This window comes from Gossypium raimondii, chromosome 11 (assembly GCF_025698545.1).
Source record: "Gossypium raimondii isolate GPD5lz chromosome 11, ASM2569854v1, whole genome shotgun sequence".
NCBI classification, from domain to species: Eukaryota; Viridiplantae; Streptophyta; class Magnoliopsida; order Malvales; family Malvaceae; genus Gossypium; species Gossypium raimondii.
This window is the reverse complement of record NC_068575.1, coordinates 61,244,939-61,263,577: the sequence shown is the minus strand read 5'-3', so window position 1 is coordinate 61,263,577 and position 18,639 is coordinate 61,244,939. Positions and strand designations below refer to the sequence as shown.

Here is an 18,639-nt window from a genome sequence, read left to right as displayed (position 1 = left end):
TCTTCTTCATTCATCAACTTCCTTATAAACCTGAGCAATCCCATGCATCTCTCCCTCTCTCTCTAATCTCTATTCTTCAATTTTATTTTTGAATTTTCTTTCACATTTCCCCCCTATCTGTAAACAAAATCAGAAACCTCTAAAATCTGCAGCATTTCGGAAAAGCTTTGAGAATGTTGATCGCAGGACGGAAAGAAGAACCGTGATTGTTTTTCAAATTTGACCTCCGTTATCGTGTTATTTACGAACATACCCTAATTATTGTATACTCATTGATGGTCGTAGTCTTTGGGGGATAGTGACAGGAGACGTGGCGTTTTCATGTAATTAATATGGTGAAGTTAATGGCGGAGTCGGTTTCGTTGAGTCCGTGATGGGCGTGGATAAGGAGTGGAGGTTTAGCGTGGTATGGCCAACAAGCCGCTGTTTCATTACCAAAACGGCAGCGTCGTAAGCAACAAGCATGTGTTTGGCAGGCGGCGATCCTCTGCTGCGTCGCAGAGGAAGCCGATCTCAATGCCGCTCCTCTGTGGCATGATGCTCTTCTGCTTAGGCATGCTTTCGCTCTTCACTGGCCAAATGGCGTCTGATCTCGACCGGTACTCCCAGCGATTTATGAAACAAAGTCTCTTCAATTTGGTAAACTGTAAAAATTAATCGTTTATGTTTAAAGTTTTGAAAATTTCTTTTCATTTTTTGAACATTTTTTGTTATCTTGATGCAAATTCTGTAGGATGAAAACAATAGAGGACCGATTGATATATGGGAATCTGAATATGCAAAATACTTCTATGGATGCAGCGTAAGAAGTGCTACATTTCCTGGTACGTTGTATTTAGTTATTTATTTTTAAATGCATTTGGTTTATTTTTGGAAATTTTGATATTCTTCACTTAAACTGGAATAAGACTGAACTTTTAATCCTAACAGGATTTGTAGTTTTATATCTGTAATTCAACACTCGTTTTTCGGTATCAATTCATAGCAGAGTGTTAACTGGTGCAAAATTGTTGCTTTAGATGTTTATGTTTCTTTACTTTGTTATGCAAAGTTCTCATTTCTTTTGTTTGAAGTTTCCAATTGTCTGCATCTCTTTAAGTTTGTGAGTTTAGAAGATGGCAGCAGCTTTAGATTCTTTTGTTGACAGTCACTAAAATGCTTGGTTCTGAGGTTAGCAAAATTACATTATGTTATTGTTTAGCTATGTGATCTTTTTTTCAGCGTCTAGACTTTCAACTTTTATTTCTTTTCCTGAAGTATTCTTTGTTTGATGTATCTCTGGATACGAGTTTGAAGATGTCTCAGAAAACTTAAAAAACTGAACATACTCGAGTACGAGTAGCATAGCTTGCAAATGCGACTCTATGGTACTCTTATTTATATGTGTAGTTGGTCATGTTGAAATGGATGAGTCCTTAATATATCAGAAAGTTAATCGGTTACTACAATGTTTAGCTCTTTCTTAGTACTTAGAATTTGCCTATGTGTATAATGTGTCAACTGATGCTACTGGTGTATTAACTTTGAAGGCTAAAACTAAATTTTATATGATTTCTTCCAGGAGTTGAATAAGATGAAATTAACTTGGTCTGAGCAATTTGCTGGAGCTTTATTTTTCTTTGCAGCTTAAGTTTTCTGTAAAATGATTCAAACTACCAGATATCATGTATCATCTGTTTTCACTTTTTAGAAAAGAACCCATTCGACAGTGTTTTCATTTATATTTCACCAGTCCGTCTGTTTAAGTTTACTGATTCTTCGTTTACATTGATAATTTTATATCTAGATGCTATTAGTGAGCAATCATCAAATGGTTATTTGCTTATTGCTGCAAGTGGAGGACTGAATCAACAAAGAACAGGAGTAAGTGAAATTATTTGTCACCAGCTAAGCTGAGTTACTTTGACATTTCATTTTTTCTTTAAAGTATTTGTACCAAACACCCATATACAACGTATATCCAGAAATGTGTATAAGGATATGATCTTCTGAAAATCCTCTAATACATGAAAAATCTTAGAAAAACATTAAACATACGTTGCCTGCTTTTCCATTTCCATTGCTTACATCCGAGTCTGAATAAGTATAAATTAATAATTTGCTTCTGCCACACAGATATCAGATGCTGTAGTTGTTGCACGAATTCTTAATGCAACCTTAGTGGTACCTGAGTTGGATCATAATTCCTATTGGAAAGATGATAGGTAAGTTGAATCAACTTATTAGAAGTTCTGCTAAATTGATATCATCGTATTCCTCTGTTACCTTATCAAGTGTTTTTTTTACTAACATGCAGTGACTTCGTCAACATTTTTTATGTCGACTGGTTCATTTCTTACCTTGCAAAAGATGTTACTGTTGTCAGAAGAGTTCCTGATAAATTCATGAGGTCCATGGAAAAACCTCCATACACTATGCGTGTCCCAAGGAAATCCCCTCCGGAATATTATCTAGACCAAGTTCTGCCAATACTTAAAAGAAGACACGTAAGACTACTTGCAGATACTCCACACTAATGCTATTTTAGGTTGATTATAAGGAATGGTTTCCACAATTTTTAACTTTCTGTTTCTTGTTCATTCCCTCAGTGTTCTATATAAACCCAAAAATTTGTGAAATTAAATGCATTTAGTTCCACAAAATATCTAGCCTTCCATGTCATTAAGAGAGATTTTAAACAAGAAGAGTGGCGATAGAAGTTATTAACTTCAATCCCCTTTTAGTTGTTTCGGACTTTCGGCTTAAAAGAAGAAAAAAGACAAATAAAAATTTCACATTTTTCAGCTATGTTTTGTTTCTCCACTTCTAGAGAATCTGATTAGTAGCTTAGAAGATAGTTTTAACAACTTATCCTGTTATCTTCTCTGCATCTCTCCATTCCAGGCACCATGTTCGTAGAATATTATTTTTATAGAGCATTTTCTAGGATCTTATATGGTTAGTATGGGGGAGTGCAGCAGTTAAATTGAAAATTTTGTAGGTCCTGCAACTGACAAAGTTTGATTACAGACTGGCCAACAACATCGATGAAGACCTTCAAAAGTTGCGTTGCCGGTCTAATTTTCATGCTTTAAGATTTACAGAACCTATTCAAGCACTTGGACAAAAACTGGTCAAGAAAATGCGTCAGATGGCTAACCGTTTTATGGCAGTCCATTTGAGGTTTGTTCCGAATTCTAGAAGGGCTAAATTTAGTAGGAACTTGACACTGTAACTTGTTGATATACCACCTGAAATTGGGATTTGTCAGTAATTCACGAGTGGATGTACTTATTTTGAAGTTCCTTCACTTTCAGGTGGTAACCCCTAAGACCTTTAAACCAGATATAGAATGCCTTTCCCTTAAGTGCCCAATCCTCAAATTTTGGGAAATGCGTCTTGGCTTATTATCCAACTAAGTTATATGTTACTCAGGCTCGGGTGAGTTTTAGATATGAAGATGCTTTTTTTTTTTTTAGTTTTTCCATATTTTTGGAGAATCATGACCTATACCCATGTTCGAATATGTATTGAAAACGGGTGTCAGATACAGATTCTTATGGCAAAAAATGAAGAGTAGAAACAAAGGCATACTCCTGCAGCATTTGAACTTCTGAGTGTATGCGTATTCAATTATAGCACATTGGTTCGTGTACATACATAGAGAAACATTCTTAAATATGATTTTAAAGTTTAAACTCCGCAGGGCCTGTTTTCACTCTTTTAATTACTGGCTTGAACCCGATATGCTAGCATTTTCTGGTTGTTAGATTGGTGGAGGAGACAAGGAAAGATACGAGCTTAGAGAGATACGATGGGAAACATTGCCTGTAAGATTCCCTCTTTTATAATTTCAGAACCATTTATAAACATTGCCTGCATCTATTTAGTTAAACTGCATCCATCCTCATATTCATGCAGGATATAGATGCTGTTGGAGAGAGAAGGCGAGGTAAATGTCCACTTACTCCTCATGAAGTAGGCTTGATGTTAAGAGCACTTGGTTTTGAAAACGACGCATACATCTATGTTGCATCTGGAGAAATATATGGTGGAGAAGAGACTCTGGAACCACTAAAAGATCTCTTTCCAAACTTGTATACAAAAGAGATACTTGCTAATGAAGACCTGAAACCTTTTCTTCCTTTCTCTTCTTGCCTTGCTACTATTGACTACATTGTTTGTGATGAAAGCGATGTTTTCGTCACCAATAATAATGGAAATATGGCCAAGATTCTTGCAGGTCGAAGGTGAGAAATCTGAGCTATTTCTTTCTTGCTAATTTTTTTAAGTTGATCTAGAAAGGCTCCAAACATATCAACCATGACCATGTGTTGATTTTACATACCTATATGACATATCTGTGGAGCTTTTACGTTTAATATTTAAATCGGTTCGGTTTATGTTTTAGTCGAATTTCTTTTAACACCTACTATAATTTATTTCTTGATTTTTCATAATAATTTTTTAAAATTTTGGACTTTTTTAACAAAATGAGTTTTGTTTTATAACATTTGAATATTATTTGATAAAATATTTTAAAATTTTAAAAATAATTTTTCAGGTAAATAAAAATAATCAATAAATTATATATATATTTAAAAATTATATATAATTTTAAATTATTTTATTTTAAATATAAAATATTTATTTTACATAATTTAAATTTAATTATAACTTTATTTTTACAATATTGGAGGAAGGAGAAGAAGCTAAGAGAGTTTGAACTCATGTAATCTAAATGTTAGAGGGTGTTCTAACCAAAGTTCTAATCAATTGTCAATTAAAACAAAAATGATATTCATTTCAATTGTGATTTTTTTAACTTATATTTCATAAACTATTCACACACCTGAATATTCAGATTGGTTCTTTATTTTTCTTGCTCAATTTTTATCTTAAAATATTATTTTGATTATTTCTTTGCATTTTACATGGTTCAGCATGTAATGCCATCGTATTTAGTATAATGTTGTTTTTTTTGCTTGAATCTATGTTCTTTTTGTTAATGAAAGGAGGTACATGGGGCATAAGAGGACCATAAGACCGAATTCTAAGAGGTTGAGTTCATTGTTGATGCAAAGGGATCAGATGGATTGGAATACCTTTGCGGAAAAGGTGAAAGCGGTTCAAAGAGGATTCATGGGAGAGCCAGATGAGATGAGAGCCGGACGCGGTGAATTTCATGAGTATCCCTATTCTTGTATCTGCGAGAAGCCGGCAAGTGATATTATTGCAGCAGGCAACAATGGTGGTGGTGATGGAGATCATCATCAATCACAACAATTTAAAGAAAATGAAGGATTAAGGAAGAGAAGTAATGAAGAAGAGCCTGTTTTAGGAGCCAAAGAGGATGAAGATGTATTTCCTGACTAAGAAAAAAATGGTACATTTTGAGAGCCAAAACCTGGTCAGGTCAGAGGGAAGTCTCTTTTGTTTCTTCTCGTTTTCTCCGGTTTGATCCATGAAAAATTTATTTCTTTGTACAGTGAGAGAGGAGTTTAAGAAAAAATGCTATTCTCTTTACATATATATATTTGCTGGGAAAAATACTAAATAGGTATGTAGTAGTAATTTTTAATTTATTAAAGTCGGATACTGGATATTGTTCCGTTTGGTGGACTATATTCATTTCGATCAATTTATTAAAATGCAGCTCAATAATATTTTATTTTAGTTTTATTTTCAAGAGGAACTTTTGACGAATAAATCATTACAATGAAAGAAAATGAGTCAACAACAATTTTATACCTTATAGATTCAATCGAAGAAAAAAAGTAAATTAAATTAAATTCAAAGAGAAAATAGTATTGAGTACTTATCAAGATGCAATCACAAAACATATTGTCTTAAAAAATGAAGTTAGAAAAATCATAAATGTCTTTGGGTAAAGTCTGATCCTTAAAGTGCAGAGAGTGAAAGAGAAAAGAAAGCTGAATAAGCTTTATGAGAAGTTGGTAGCAAGAGAATTTTATGGATTTGTTCACTTGCAAATAAAGCAAGCCAAGCCAAACTACAAGGAGACTTTCTTCCACACTTAACCTAGAAAGGCATGGGGACCAAAGAGAGATTAGATTATAATATTATAATTGTAAACAAAACTAAAATTCATTTCAAAATAAATATTTTTATATATATCTACTGCTACATCTCAAAAGCCAAAGAAAAAATTTTGGTTCCTAGCTCTATCTGTCAATGTCATAATTTACACAAGCTACACCGTTGAATGTCGCCTGTTGTTCATCCAATAAATCTTGAGAGGACTGGGTTCCCAGGTTGTAAAACAGCTCGTTTTTCGCTTCTCAACCTTGGTTACTTCCTGTTATATAGCCGAGACTGTTAAGTTACATTCACCAAACAGTACATTTGGCAATAAAAACAAGGTCTATAAGAATGGTATTACTACTTCAAGAATACAAAATTGATGAGAAATTAAGCTTCACCTCTAGTACTCCTGCTTTGACCTTTCTGACCTTTGTCATGTGAAACTGGAACTTTTGAGATGATCAATGAGCTTTGTATACCTTCCAAGAGCTGTGGACAACAAACAAGATCTTTAAGCGGCACGACAACAGCCACTTGTATATGTGCAATATTAAATGCATAAATTGTTTCAACTTATCAAAAGAAGAAAAGTCCACAACTGTTTACTTACTCTTGATGTTGGCTGAATCTTCCGATTAGATCTACGAGGTTCAACAGCTTCAGATACAATTTTCATTTCCTCCTCAACTTTAGCCAACTTCCCAGAAACTGGTGCCAGTTTCCCTTTACTAATAGATTCGGATTTAGCATTTGATGTGGAAGCTTTCTCGGGGGGTGCATCTGATGGGAGAGCAGCACAAGAAAATAAAACCTGGCCCTCTGCAGCTCCATCAGAACTTGAAGATCTCAACTCCAAGTTATGCTCTCCTGATATATTCTCAGCACCGCTAGCAGAATCCTTGAATTTTGATACATCTGCAGTGACAGCATCATCAGGTTCAGAACCCACAATGCTTGATAAGCTGTCCTTCTGAGGAATAGTTCTACTGGAAACACTAGGTGGTTTTCCAGACTTGAGAACCTTAGGCTTGGATATAACATTTCTTTTTTCCTTCGGTTCAGTTTTATTTTTTGTTCCAGGCTCAGATCCCCGAGGCATTGAATACTTCGTAAATTTAGCTGAATCACTTGTTCCAAGAGTTCTACTGCTCCGATCCGCAACATAATGTTTGCTTACTTCCATAAACTTTCTTTTCTTTCCTGGCTTAGGAACACCAAAAATAACCCTTGATCCTTCTTTCTTTAAACCAGAACGTTTCATTCTGAGTGAACCAGGCTTACTCTCGTCTCTGGTGCTTTTACCGATATTAAATATTTTTTCACCAGCAGTTAAATCCAGCAATCTTGTGTTGTCAGGTTTCTCAGATTCCTTACTGTCAAAACATTTAGTACTATCCTCTTTGTTCTGTATCACAGGACTGCCTATCCTTGGTCGCTTTTCCAGTGGGGTATCACCCTGAAAAACAGATCAAAGGCTTAGTACAAAGCAGCCATTAAAGTATTATCAGAGGAACATCAATCAGAAATCTAAACAACATATAACCTCGTGGGAAGAGCCATCATTATCCCCACAACAGGACCATTCAACCCAATTACCATCCTTCCACATCAGAGAAGGACGAAGAAGCCATGCTTTGACCACAGATGTTTCTCCTTGAGCTGCAACAAAAATAATAAAAAGAGACCTTTATTATTCCCAAAGCAGAGGCTGCACAGACTTCAATACTGAGCACATTGCAATTGAGATTGTTAACAAAATGTTGTACACCATCATACATACCAGGAAAATGGATGGTAAATGATGTTTCATCTTTCTTGCTCTTCTCATTGACAACTCCCTCCCACCAGCTGAAAGAAAAATAAAAATAATAATTTCAACATGGTTATTTTCTTGATAATTAAGGCTGAAGAACTTCGTGCAATTGACGTTCTTCATCCCTCTCTAACTAAAAGATCAAGAAAATGGAGGACGCATGGGAGTGCACAGCATTTGATTCCAAAGCCATCCCCAAAAGAGGGCTTAAAGTATAGCTTATAAGTTAAGACCTTGGCTGAACATCAGTTTGTTCAAAAGATAATAACAACTTATCAGATTAAAAAATGAAAAGACTTGGGATGCCACAAGAAGATCTATGTAGATTCTTAAACACTGGATCATTGTTTTATTTAATGACTTTTGCAACAACAAAGCACAACCTATTAGATGAATTCCCAAGAAACTTTCAACTGTTAAACCTATCCAAGTGACAAATTATTTGCATAGTTTATCTAACCCCTTTGTAGGAAACAATTTTAACAGCTTTCACAATTGTGCCACCAACGAGAGTTCTGAATATGGATACAAAATTATGATTTCACCATGTAGTATTGTTAAGGGCAATATGACAAACCACTCATGTTGCTAGTTTGGCTAGCAAATCATGACAAATTATCCTTGCACTACATACTCATAATTCACATAGATTTTTTTATGCCTCCATTATCTTCAACAGTACCATTCCTTTCTTGTCCGATGCACTGCAAGAATGTATATGAAATAGTGAATGCATACCTATCTTGTATCCATGCATCAACCCTATCTCCAGTGGACCAATTATAGTCCCCCATGGCAGCCCTGCGTCTCTTCCTCGTTCCTTCAAAAGGCATGGCTGTAATAGGACGAGCACTGCGTATCCAGGGTGCTCTATCCCCTTCACCTTCAACCTCCACCCATTCCTTTAGCCTATCACCATCTGTGAGACCAGCAGTTGCTTAAAGTTAGTTAAAAAAGCATCCTCATCAGATGTTCACACGACAAACTTTCTAATCAGCTCTGCAAGAATATGCTTTTACATGAGAAACTGAAAATTGGAACACACTAGATGCGTAAACAAATACATTAGAACAGGAAGAGATCCTCATTTCGGTGTATTTAATCATATTTTCTATCTCCCCACAATAAAAGTACACATCATGCAAGCAAAGTGAAATTGGATAGACACCAACATGGAATTTATTAAAAATTAAGGACAAGGATTGTCATAGAGATCTGCTTTGCTAATTATCATCATTTAGTTGATTCAACCAAAGCAAGTTATGTGTCATAGCTCACCCTCTGATCGAAGTTCATTGTAACACACATAAGCTTTGCCATCTTTCAACTCCAGAATATCAGCAGGGAACCATGCTACTTTCAAGCCACCTCCATCTCCATCTCTCAATACCTAGAAATCAGGAAATGGTAAATCGTAAAAGATCTTATATGAACATAAGATAAAAAAAAAACATGTACAACTGCAACAATTCCCTAAGGTAACTAGGAAACGCACAAAAAATTTCAAATGCACTACTATATGTACATATTTCCATCGAATAAAGCTGCATCATTAGAACTCAGTAAAGATATATCATTCAACTAAAGATTAAAAAGCTCAACTTATATATCAAGCTCAAATTACAAACCTCAACATGGGAACCTTCCTTCACATTGTTATCATTAGAAGTTTCCTTTGCTTTCCCATGTTCAGTATTAGTGGACACCTCTTTACTTTTGGCAATATCTGAAGCTTTGCGACCCTTTTGTCCCTTTTTGTCATTTCCACTTGTTGCAGCAGAACCCAAAATGCCATCTGTCAACCTGGAATGATCCTGCACGGAATCTCTGGCCATCTCTCTAAGAACCAGTGATATTTCATGGTTATTACTTTGGTTTTCGTTCTTATCTGTGGGAACCTCTTCTGAATGCCCGACAACTGAACCAGGAGCCTCCACATTACCACCTTTGTCTAAGTGTTCTCTGATAGCAGCATTTGGCTCAGGAGATGCATGGGATACTTTCCAGTATGCCTCTGGACCAGCTTCTACCAATTCAGTCAATGGGAAAGGCTCCCCCATAACAATTTTTCCAGCCTGAGATACTGCTTCGGCTGCCAGCTCAGCAGCTTTAACAACGGCATCCATGTTTTCAGCTTGCTTTGAGGCAGCTGAAGCAGCTTCCACCCTCCTTTTAGAAGCTTCCTTTGCAGCAACAATAACAGAATTTGAACTAGTAGAAGCATCTTCACCCCTCAAGATGGATGCAGTAGTTGCCCTGCCAAGCTTCTTCACACTATCAGAAGACAGAGCATTAATTGGAATAGGATCTCTGCAGCCACTAGGAACCAACACCTCATCAGCCATCATTTTTGCTTGTAGGGCAGCATTTGAGGCAACATTGGCAGCCGCAGCTGCAGCCTTTGCAACAGCAGCCGCTGCTGCTATGGCAACTGCTGCAGAAGTCAGCTTAGTTTCAACATCTGGTGCCAACCCAGTATTTTTTTGCTTGTCCAACTGATTCCATATTTCTTGACTGTGACTAACAGCAGCAGCAGCAAGGGCAGCAGCAACCTCCGCCTGCTTCTGAGCCTCTTTGAGTTTACCAAGGGTCTCTTCAGACAAAGTAGCCTTCGGATCTGAATCTCTGTCACCCTTTTCAAGATAATCAGTAGAGACAGACGTAATAAATTTGTCAGTGGCCAACTTTGAAACAATGGCAGCAGGGGTTGTAATAGCAGCAGGCGTAGAGGCATGACTATTCACAACAGTATCCAAAAGAGTCTCTGTTTGAGAATGCAGTATAATCTGCCCATGGTCCTCAGAAACTGTAGATATTTTTCTTTTCCTAGGCTTTGGATCAGCAGAATGCTGACCAGTTCTAAATGTTGCATTTTTGTTGTCAAGCAGGGGAGTCCCTGCAAGGACATTGGCAGGACTACCACTCTGGACCATAGGAACTGTTGAAACCTGTTTCATGATGGAAGAATTAGGCACAGATGCTTCTCTTACAGGAGTTAAATTAACTGCTTCTGTGATAGGAAGTACAGGAAAATGGGTATTGTTATCAAATGCAGAACTCTGTGGAACCCAGGGGCCACGAAAAGGGGATTGGGACATCCAAGGAGCATTATGTCCAACGAAATTCCTTATAGGTGGAGTATGCAACGGAGAAAGTGCCTGCTGATAGTCCGCAACTGCACCTCTTGGAATACTAGCTGGTTGAAGGGCGTCACTGGAAGGTGTAGGAATAGTCCAAAGCGGTGAGGAAAGTGGGATCATTGGCTTTACAATTGTTGTTGAAGTACCCCTGCTGTTGGACTGACTGGCAGGTGAGGATGTAGTCTTAGTCTGAAGTGCATTTTGTTTGATTGATTGATCGGGAGTTTTAGCACCTGAGCATTTCACCGAGGTATGCAGTTAATAGATAACAGCAAAGAAAATGATTCAACTATGTAAGGTCAAGATAGATACCTATATGTGTCTGCAACGGAGTTTCAGGGCTAACAAGAGATTTTTTACAATGTACCCTGTCCATACATGCTTGCCAAGCTTTCTCCCATATGGTTCTTCCACCATCTGCAAAAGATACAAAAATAGTAACTAAATCTATATTTAAAAAACAAAAAAAGCAAAGCCCAACGTAAAACATTGTTAGAGATAAGAAAACCTAACCAGGTCCCCCAAATGCTGATATCATATAAGCTTCATCAGGTGCAATTCCTTGACTGCAGAAACAATGTATTAGATGGATACACTCAAATGACTAGAAATACTAAAGAGAAAAGCAAACACCATAGACAACTAGATTTGACAATGATATCACGGTACATTTATGAAAAATCTCAATACGTGCTCCATACATATAAACTAGGGATAAAGCAACATTTAGACCCTTAACTCAGCAACTTTTCCCAACTTAATCTCTGAACATATTTTTGGTCCAAAATAGTCCTGGAAGTTGGCATCTTTTCCCAGTTTTGGTCCATGTGATGATGTGCACTCTTATATTTGGCCACATCATTGCCTAAAAATTATAAGTTTTTATTAAAAAATTGTGATGAGTTGGCACAACCTTGGAGTGCCACATCATCACATGGAACAAATTTGGGAAAGTTGCCAAGTTCCAAGACTAATGCGGACCAAAAAAAATTTCAGAGACCAAGTGAAAAATTGTCAAGTTCAGGGATTAAATGTTGCCTTAACCCTATAAACTAATCATTGTTAATTTTCAACAACCCAGAGGGAAGGAAAAGGATATAACAGAGCCTCAGTATAATGCCAAAACATGTCGATGTAGTACAGATATATACCAAAATGAACAAAAGTGTCACTACTTACATCAGAGCACCATATACAAAAATCTGAGAACGTAATTGAACTTGTTGCAAGTCTGTAAAAGGCTGGTTAAACACTGCATACGAAGAAGCTGAGGTTTTGAAGTCTGGAAAACTAGATACTGAAGTAAAAAGAACACCAAATGGTTTCATATTACCACCTTCCATGTGTCCCAAGTACTGCATCTCATTGGATTTCACAAGCTGGCCAATTTCAGATTTACTGAGTGACACATTACTCGTTCTACCACTTCTTTCTGATTGTCTTGCAGGAGTTGTATCTTTTGCAACAACACCCTTTTTAGCAGCTTCCTTTCCTGTGCTCTTACTACCAGCTCGCCTTGTTTTACGCTCAGAAGTCCCCTTGGAGCCACCACCCAAATTTTCCCTTTTAGAGGTTGATGGAATTCGCTCAACAACCTTCTTGTATGAACACAAAGAGTGAGAGAGCAAATGCAACACAGACAGAGCATGAACGGGATGAAATGGTAATATATAGCAGCACAAAATAGTTCTAAAAATCATCTAGAATATACAATCAGGAAACTATTATTAGAGCACAAAAAGGTCCACTTAAATAAAGCATCACTTACAGAGGATGTTTTGTCATGTTGAACAGTAGAAAAAGGTTGCCAATTCTTGCCAGCTGCTTTTTCAGACAAACTTGCCAATGGAGATACCTCGAAGGTGAAACTTCCATCTCCTGAAGATGCAACATGTCCTTTAGTATCCTGAGAAATAGACATCTCTTTATTTCCTTCCCCATTAGTGACCCCAGACACTGAAGCACCCAGATCTTTGGATCCTTTCACAGTAGGTGTTCCGATTTCACTCTCTGGCTGCTCAGAAATTCTAACGAGAATTGGAGATCCACAGGAAGGATTGTCTAGATCAGCACTACTACTTCCACATTCCATTATGTGAATCTTAGTTTGAGATTCGGATGAAGGTGCAGAAGGAAAGGTACTATTATGTGTCTTCACATGATCACCTTCAACATCAAATTAATCCATCATAAGAATAACATGAAATAATGTGGGAGGGAAAAAGGAAAACTGATGAAATAGTCTCACCAAAAAGAAATAGAGCCATTGAAGAGGCTAAACATGCAATTAATTTAAGGACTGTACATCTCTAGAAACAAGTTCCAGACTTCATAAAATACCCTTGAACAGGACATAACTTCACGAGCAGAAATTATAAGCAAAAGAGATGCATCCCAATAATCTGGGGAGAAATGGAAGGGGGTGGCAACAACAGAAGAAAACAAACCAACTTTTACTGACATGACAGAGAACGGATCTAAAGGAAAAGACTCGGAGGGTAAATGATGAAAGATTCCACCATGAAAGCTTAAAATATCTAATTACAATTTTTTTTTTAAAAAGATAAAGAAACTCACCATCAGCATGATGCACAACAATTTGACCACTGATCTGTTCAGAAGGTAATTTGTGGTCACCATCTTCAGGATGATTTTGGTCAGCGTTATGGGACAGTTCCTTTGAAGTTGAAGGCTCTGAATTTGTTAATGTTTTGTTATTATCTTGAATTGATACGGCACCTGGGGGAATTTTATTGTAGTGGACATTAATCTTGTGAAGACTCGAGCAACAAAAATGCAAGGGTATGTGTTTCATGAAGTATAAACAGTGGCTCATAACCAAACAATCATCAACACAAAAAAAGAAAACATTGCAGAACGAACTACAATGAAGCAAGGAAACAGCACCATAATGGCAAGGTATGAATAACAGTAAAACTTCCCATTAAAACTGCTCTAGCTATAGCAGACTACCAAATAGAATTTGCATACACCCTACAGGATTAATATGTATGAAATTGACAACAAGAAAGTCTATAAGTTGGGGACTTGAGATGATTACTAGGCAAACCAAGAAAACCTATGTTAATCATAAAGGGTCACCTGAAGATACTGAAGAACCCCTTTTGGAAACAACTTCAGCTTCGGCACCATCAGTCTCTCTCACAATTGAATCAGAGACATTAGAAGGTGCATGCATATTCTTTACAGCCTCCAAACTGACACCATGAACTGTCTGGTCCCCACTTTGGCCGACAGCATTAGAGGTATCCTCACTTGACAAGGACTGATCAACTTTCTTACAAGAGGACTGTTCACCAGTCTCACAAGGTGCACCTTTTACTGTTTTCATTTCAGTACTCTTCATAATTGAGAGACTTGCCTCTGGAGATGACACTTGAACCTCTTTCTGATCAAAAACAGCAGCAGAAGGGAGACTCTTACCATAAGGCAAAAGAACACAATCCACTGTATCATGGTAATACCAAGTTAGCAAATGATGCAGGACTGTAAAAGACGGCAAAACAAAAGAACAAAAAAGCTCAGTTATCAAAATTAAAGCTTAAAAATAAACATACCTGACTTCCCACTGATGGCAACATTGTCACCTGTGCCAAAGGAAGAGGAATCAACTCCCTTTATTACAACCGGAGACCCACCCTCCCCGTGATCTGTTTTACTACAATCAGAAGGCAATTGGGTGTTCTGCTTTGCAGCAGCTGAAACACTCTGATCAAATTTATAATCATCATTATGTTCAGAGACTGTAAATTCCTCATCTATTCTCGTACGTTCTGCTCCCAAAGTATTGTGGGCACCATCACCTTCACCCTTAGAACCTTTAACATCTTGCACTGACAACAAATATTTCTCAGGCTTGCTGCTCAAGATTTTTGAATCAGAGTGGCAATGACTTTCTGACAAATCTTTCTCAATGGCATCACATGCTACCTGCACCATCGAATCCAAGTTATCCAACTTTGACTCTCGACTCACAGAAATTTGAGCATCAGTATTGCTGGTTTCGCTTTCCTTCTCCTTAAGGTTAGTATCACCAACAAAGGGCATTGGTGATATGTTATGTAATTTTCCTACAGACAAGACAATATCTTTGGATATGCCAGTTCGAGGAGGACTTTCTACACCCAAGGCCTCGCTGCACCCTTCCACCATATGGAGGTCAGAATTCTCTTTCAATATCCTATCAGATGGCTTGCCCACAGTAGGTATAATATTTCCAATAGCATGTCCTTCTTCCTTAGATTGAATGTCCAAGGCCGAATGCTTCTGCACATGCAAGGTAACACTTGCACCTGCATTTCCAATCAAGTTCTCACTATCAATGTGAACTTCTTGGCTTGAATCAACATTTTCCCTTGCTAAACTGACAACAGTTTCATCAATGACATCATTTTTAAAAGGTATCTTATCTTGACTCTCTAAAAATGCACTACTAGAACGGGTGTTTTGCACAGAGGGAATCACAGTATCAACTTGTGACCCAGAAGCAAATTTATCTGCCTGTTCCCTGTTATCCACTAATTGATCAACCGAAGCTTCCACTTGATTTTGATTAGCAACAATTTGTTCACCATCTTTAGACTCATCTCTCTCAGGTAAGTCAGTATTTCTCATGTTTGGAACTTCCAATGCCCTATCAATAGAGGGCTCAAATTCATGTGATTGAGAAACATCTTCAACCAACAAATGATCTCCTGATACATCACCTTTCAACCCAGAAAACTTTCCTGGAATCTCACCTGTCTGTAAGGCAGGCTGTAAGCCGCCGTCTACTTCAGAAAGACCACAATCTCCATGTTTCAAACTAGGTTCCATCTGCTTTATTATGCCGCCTTGTTCATCACTGGCATCTGAATCCTTACTACTGGCACAGGTGTTTTTCACAGAGGGAATCACAATATCAGTTTGAGACCCAGAAGCAAAGTTATCTACCTGTTCCCTGTTATCCACAAATTCATCAACCGAAACTTCCACTTGATTCTCATTAACAACAATTTCTTCACCATCTTTAGACCTCTCTCTCTCAGATATGTCAGTATTTCTTATATTTGGAGCTTTCAATGCCCCATCAACAGAGGGGTCAAATTTATGTGTTTGAGCGACATCGCCATGATCTCCCAACACATCACCTTCCAACCCAGATAATTTTCCTGGAATCTCACCTGTCTGTAAGGCAGGCTGTAAGCCTACTTTAGAAAGACCACTATCTCCATGTTCCAAACTAGGCTCCATCTTCCTTATTATGCCACCCAGTTCATCACAGGCATCTGAATCCTTACTAATAGATTGACCAATAACACTTTCGTCCTGTCCTACAGATTTTAATAGCATTTCAACTGATTCAGAAGAGGCAGCCTCAGACCAGACATTGTTGTGCCTAGAAATTGAACAAGGCTCAGCTGCACTTGAACTAAATGCAATCCCACTACTCCCCCGTGAAAAATCTTCAATCCACTGATTATCTTCACCGCTTTCAATGCCAAGAAAAGCTTCAGTTTCAACCAAACTATCAAATCTTAAGCGTCCATGAAGGTTATCATCAAAATCAAATTTGGAGAGAGCATACGGGCGTAAAACAGGAGGAAATTTATTGTTCCCTTCGCCAGCTAAATGAAGATTTGGGCTTTGGAAATCATTGTCATCATAATCCATGAGTGTATCCCTACAACAGAAAACACTTAGAAGAAGAAAATGGGTTGTGGAATTGCAGTTCAAATAATACACAGATAATGAGATCAGGCCTTAAGGTTGTAAGAGTATCCTCGTACAATGTGAATTGCCTACAAAAAGTGTAAAGTTATGAAACTTTCTCCAACCACATTACCCAGTTTACTACTTCCCATAGAGTTGAATACTAACTTACAGTTCAAAGAACATAAATTCAAATGGATTAATTAATGCAAAGCCTGAAAAAGATGCCAACTGTTCACATTGCATGGCCCAATGCCATAAAAAATTTGACGAGTAAAAATGAATAAATGACGTGTATGGATCCTTTTTTTTACTTTCCCAATATAGCATGAAAACCTGATATACTACAATTATGAAGTTTGATGCAAGTCAATTCAAAAAAGGATAATGTCTGCAAAATTTTAATTGCATGTAAACATGTAAAAAAAACACAACCTTTCTTCTGAAACGAATTAAACAAAACCTCTTGCCCGAACACATTAACCATAAAACTATACTAAGCGAACGAAAATGATATAACATAACAGACCGAGCTTAAGTCAGACTAGAAAAGAGAAGAAAAGAAGTTCGTTTCAATCTAATTAAGCGGAAACCCACAAGAACATCATTCTAAACTTTCACACTAAACTCACAATTTCAAAAATATACACAAATGTGTTCAAGTTATAAAAAAAATGACAAAAGAAAAACCTAAAAAATAATTTGTTTATTGAAAAACCAAGTAGGAATATGAACAGTTACCAGAGCAAGTAAGTCTAGAGACGCTACCTCCCTCCATCCGGTGATGAAACCCAGGCGATTTGATATCAACTCCTCCCTAATCGTACGGTCATCTAATGCACCAGAAAACTCCAATTCAGAACAACACCACTCCAACCAAAAACATAACAACAAGACGAAATCAAACTAAGAACAAAAAGAAAACCAAAGAATAGAAGATAAAAGTTAAAAACGAAAAATGAAAAATGAAAATTGCTTGAATAAAACCTAAGCTAACGGAGGATGAAATTAATTGAATAATTATTTAGTAACTGACTCACCGGAATCTTGAATTCTCCGGCGGATCGAGTTAGGGTTCCGGGGAATAGGAGTAAAAAAAGGAAAGTCAGTTAAAGAAAGAGAGGGAAATGGTTTTCTCGCTTGAGAAAATGAGAAAAATGATGAAAACGAGGGGATGGTGAATCGTAATTTTGAAATTTTAATAAATTAAATAAAATAAAGCTCTAAATAAACGGAGACCATTAGATGGCCCTCAATGTTTCGCAATGTCACACTTGCCTTGTTCTTATGCGCTTGATAAAACGTCAAATAATCAATACTAATATATATTATAAGCTTTCGTAATCACTAAATTATAAATTTTCATTTCATCACTTAATCAAAAGAATGTTATAATTTAACCATAAACTATTTAAAATTATTGTTTTTCACTATACTGTTAAGCGACATTTATGTAATTGGTTTAATAATTATTTTAATCCTCAATTTTATGTTTTATCAATTTGACCCTAATTCTATATAAATTATAAAAACTAGAATTTATTTAAAAATAGAAATTTGTATATAAAAATTCTAAAAAATAAATTCTTGAAAATATTTTTACCGAAAACTAGTATTTATAGGAAACAAATTTATCATTTAATAGAATCCAATCACAGATTAAAAATATAACAAAAAAAAGTTCAATCATTATATGTTCCTCAACATTTTTATACCAAATTAATAATATATTTAAGTCAAGTTTCATGCACCTAAAAAATCCATTACTAATATTATAGAGGCTTGTGAAACCGACTCTCATACCATATTTTAGCAAAAAAGCAAAAATATACCATAATTTTTCTATGTTTATTAACGAATGGGTATCAAATACTTCTATACAAATAATAAAAGAGAAAACTTGAAGGGTTTAAAACAATTTTTCTCCTCACTTATCTATTTTTGAAATTT

General features: G+C 36.6%; 2 protein-coding genes and 1 pseudogene across 6 annotated transcripts; 2 read left to right on the top strand and 1 right to left on the bottom strand.

The window, feature by feature from the left end:
* Positions 1 to 373: 373 nt before the first annotated feature.
* LOC105801959 (O-fucosyltransferase 29-like) lies at positions 374 to 5,630 on the top strand (annotated as a pseudogene).
* On the top strand, positions 3,122 to 5,355 carry LOC105800887 (O-fucosyltransferase 29). The gene is made up of 5 exons (XM_012632254.2): positions 3,122 to 3,162; positions 3,619 to 3,631; positions 3,750 to 3,809; positions 3,901 to 4,229; positions 4,995 to 5,355. The coding sequence occupies exons 1-5, from the start codon at positions 3,122 to 3,124 to the stop codon at positions 5,353 to 5,355; spliced, it is 804 nt and encodes a 267-aa protein (XP_012487708.2).
* Positions 5,631 to 6,034: 404 nt separating the features above from the next.
* Positions 6,035 to 17,885, bottom strand: LOC105801960 (uncharacterized). 5 transcript variants are annotated; one of them, XM_012633326.2, is made up of 18 exons: positions 17,730 to 17,885; positions 17,431 to 17,595; positions 14,556 to 16,660; positions 14,080 to 14,445; positions 13,555 to 13,716; positions 12,746 to 13,143; positions 12,314 to 12,572; positions 12,157 to 12,229; positions 11,491 to 11,543; positions 11,290 to 11,394; positions 9,466 to 11,210; positions 9,116 to 9,227; positions 8,576 to 8,756; positions 7,805 to 7,872; positions 7,568 to 7,683; positions 6,635 to 7,480; positions 6,423 to 6,513; positions 6,035 to 6,298 (listed from the first exon to the last, which is right to left on the bottom strand). In XM_012633326.2, the coding sequence occupies exons 3-18, from the start codon at positions 16,648 to 16,650 to the stop codon at positions 6,282 to 6,284; spliced, it is 6,687 nt and encodes a 2,228-aa protein (XP_012488780.2). In that variant the 5' UTR covers positions 16,651 to 16,660; positions 17,431 to 17,595; positions 17,730 to 17,885; the 3' UTR covers positions 6,035 to 6,281. The 5 variants fall into 5 exon arrangements, with proteins under 5 accessions (XP_012488780.2, XP_052480008.1, XP_012488778.2 ...); XM_052624048.1 differs by having other exon boundaries at positions 17,458 to 17,595; XM_012633324.2 differs by having other exon boundaries at positions 17,431 to 17,522.
* Between the last annotated feature and the right edge of the window lie 754 nt (positions 17,886 to 18,639).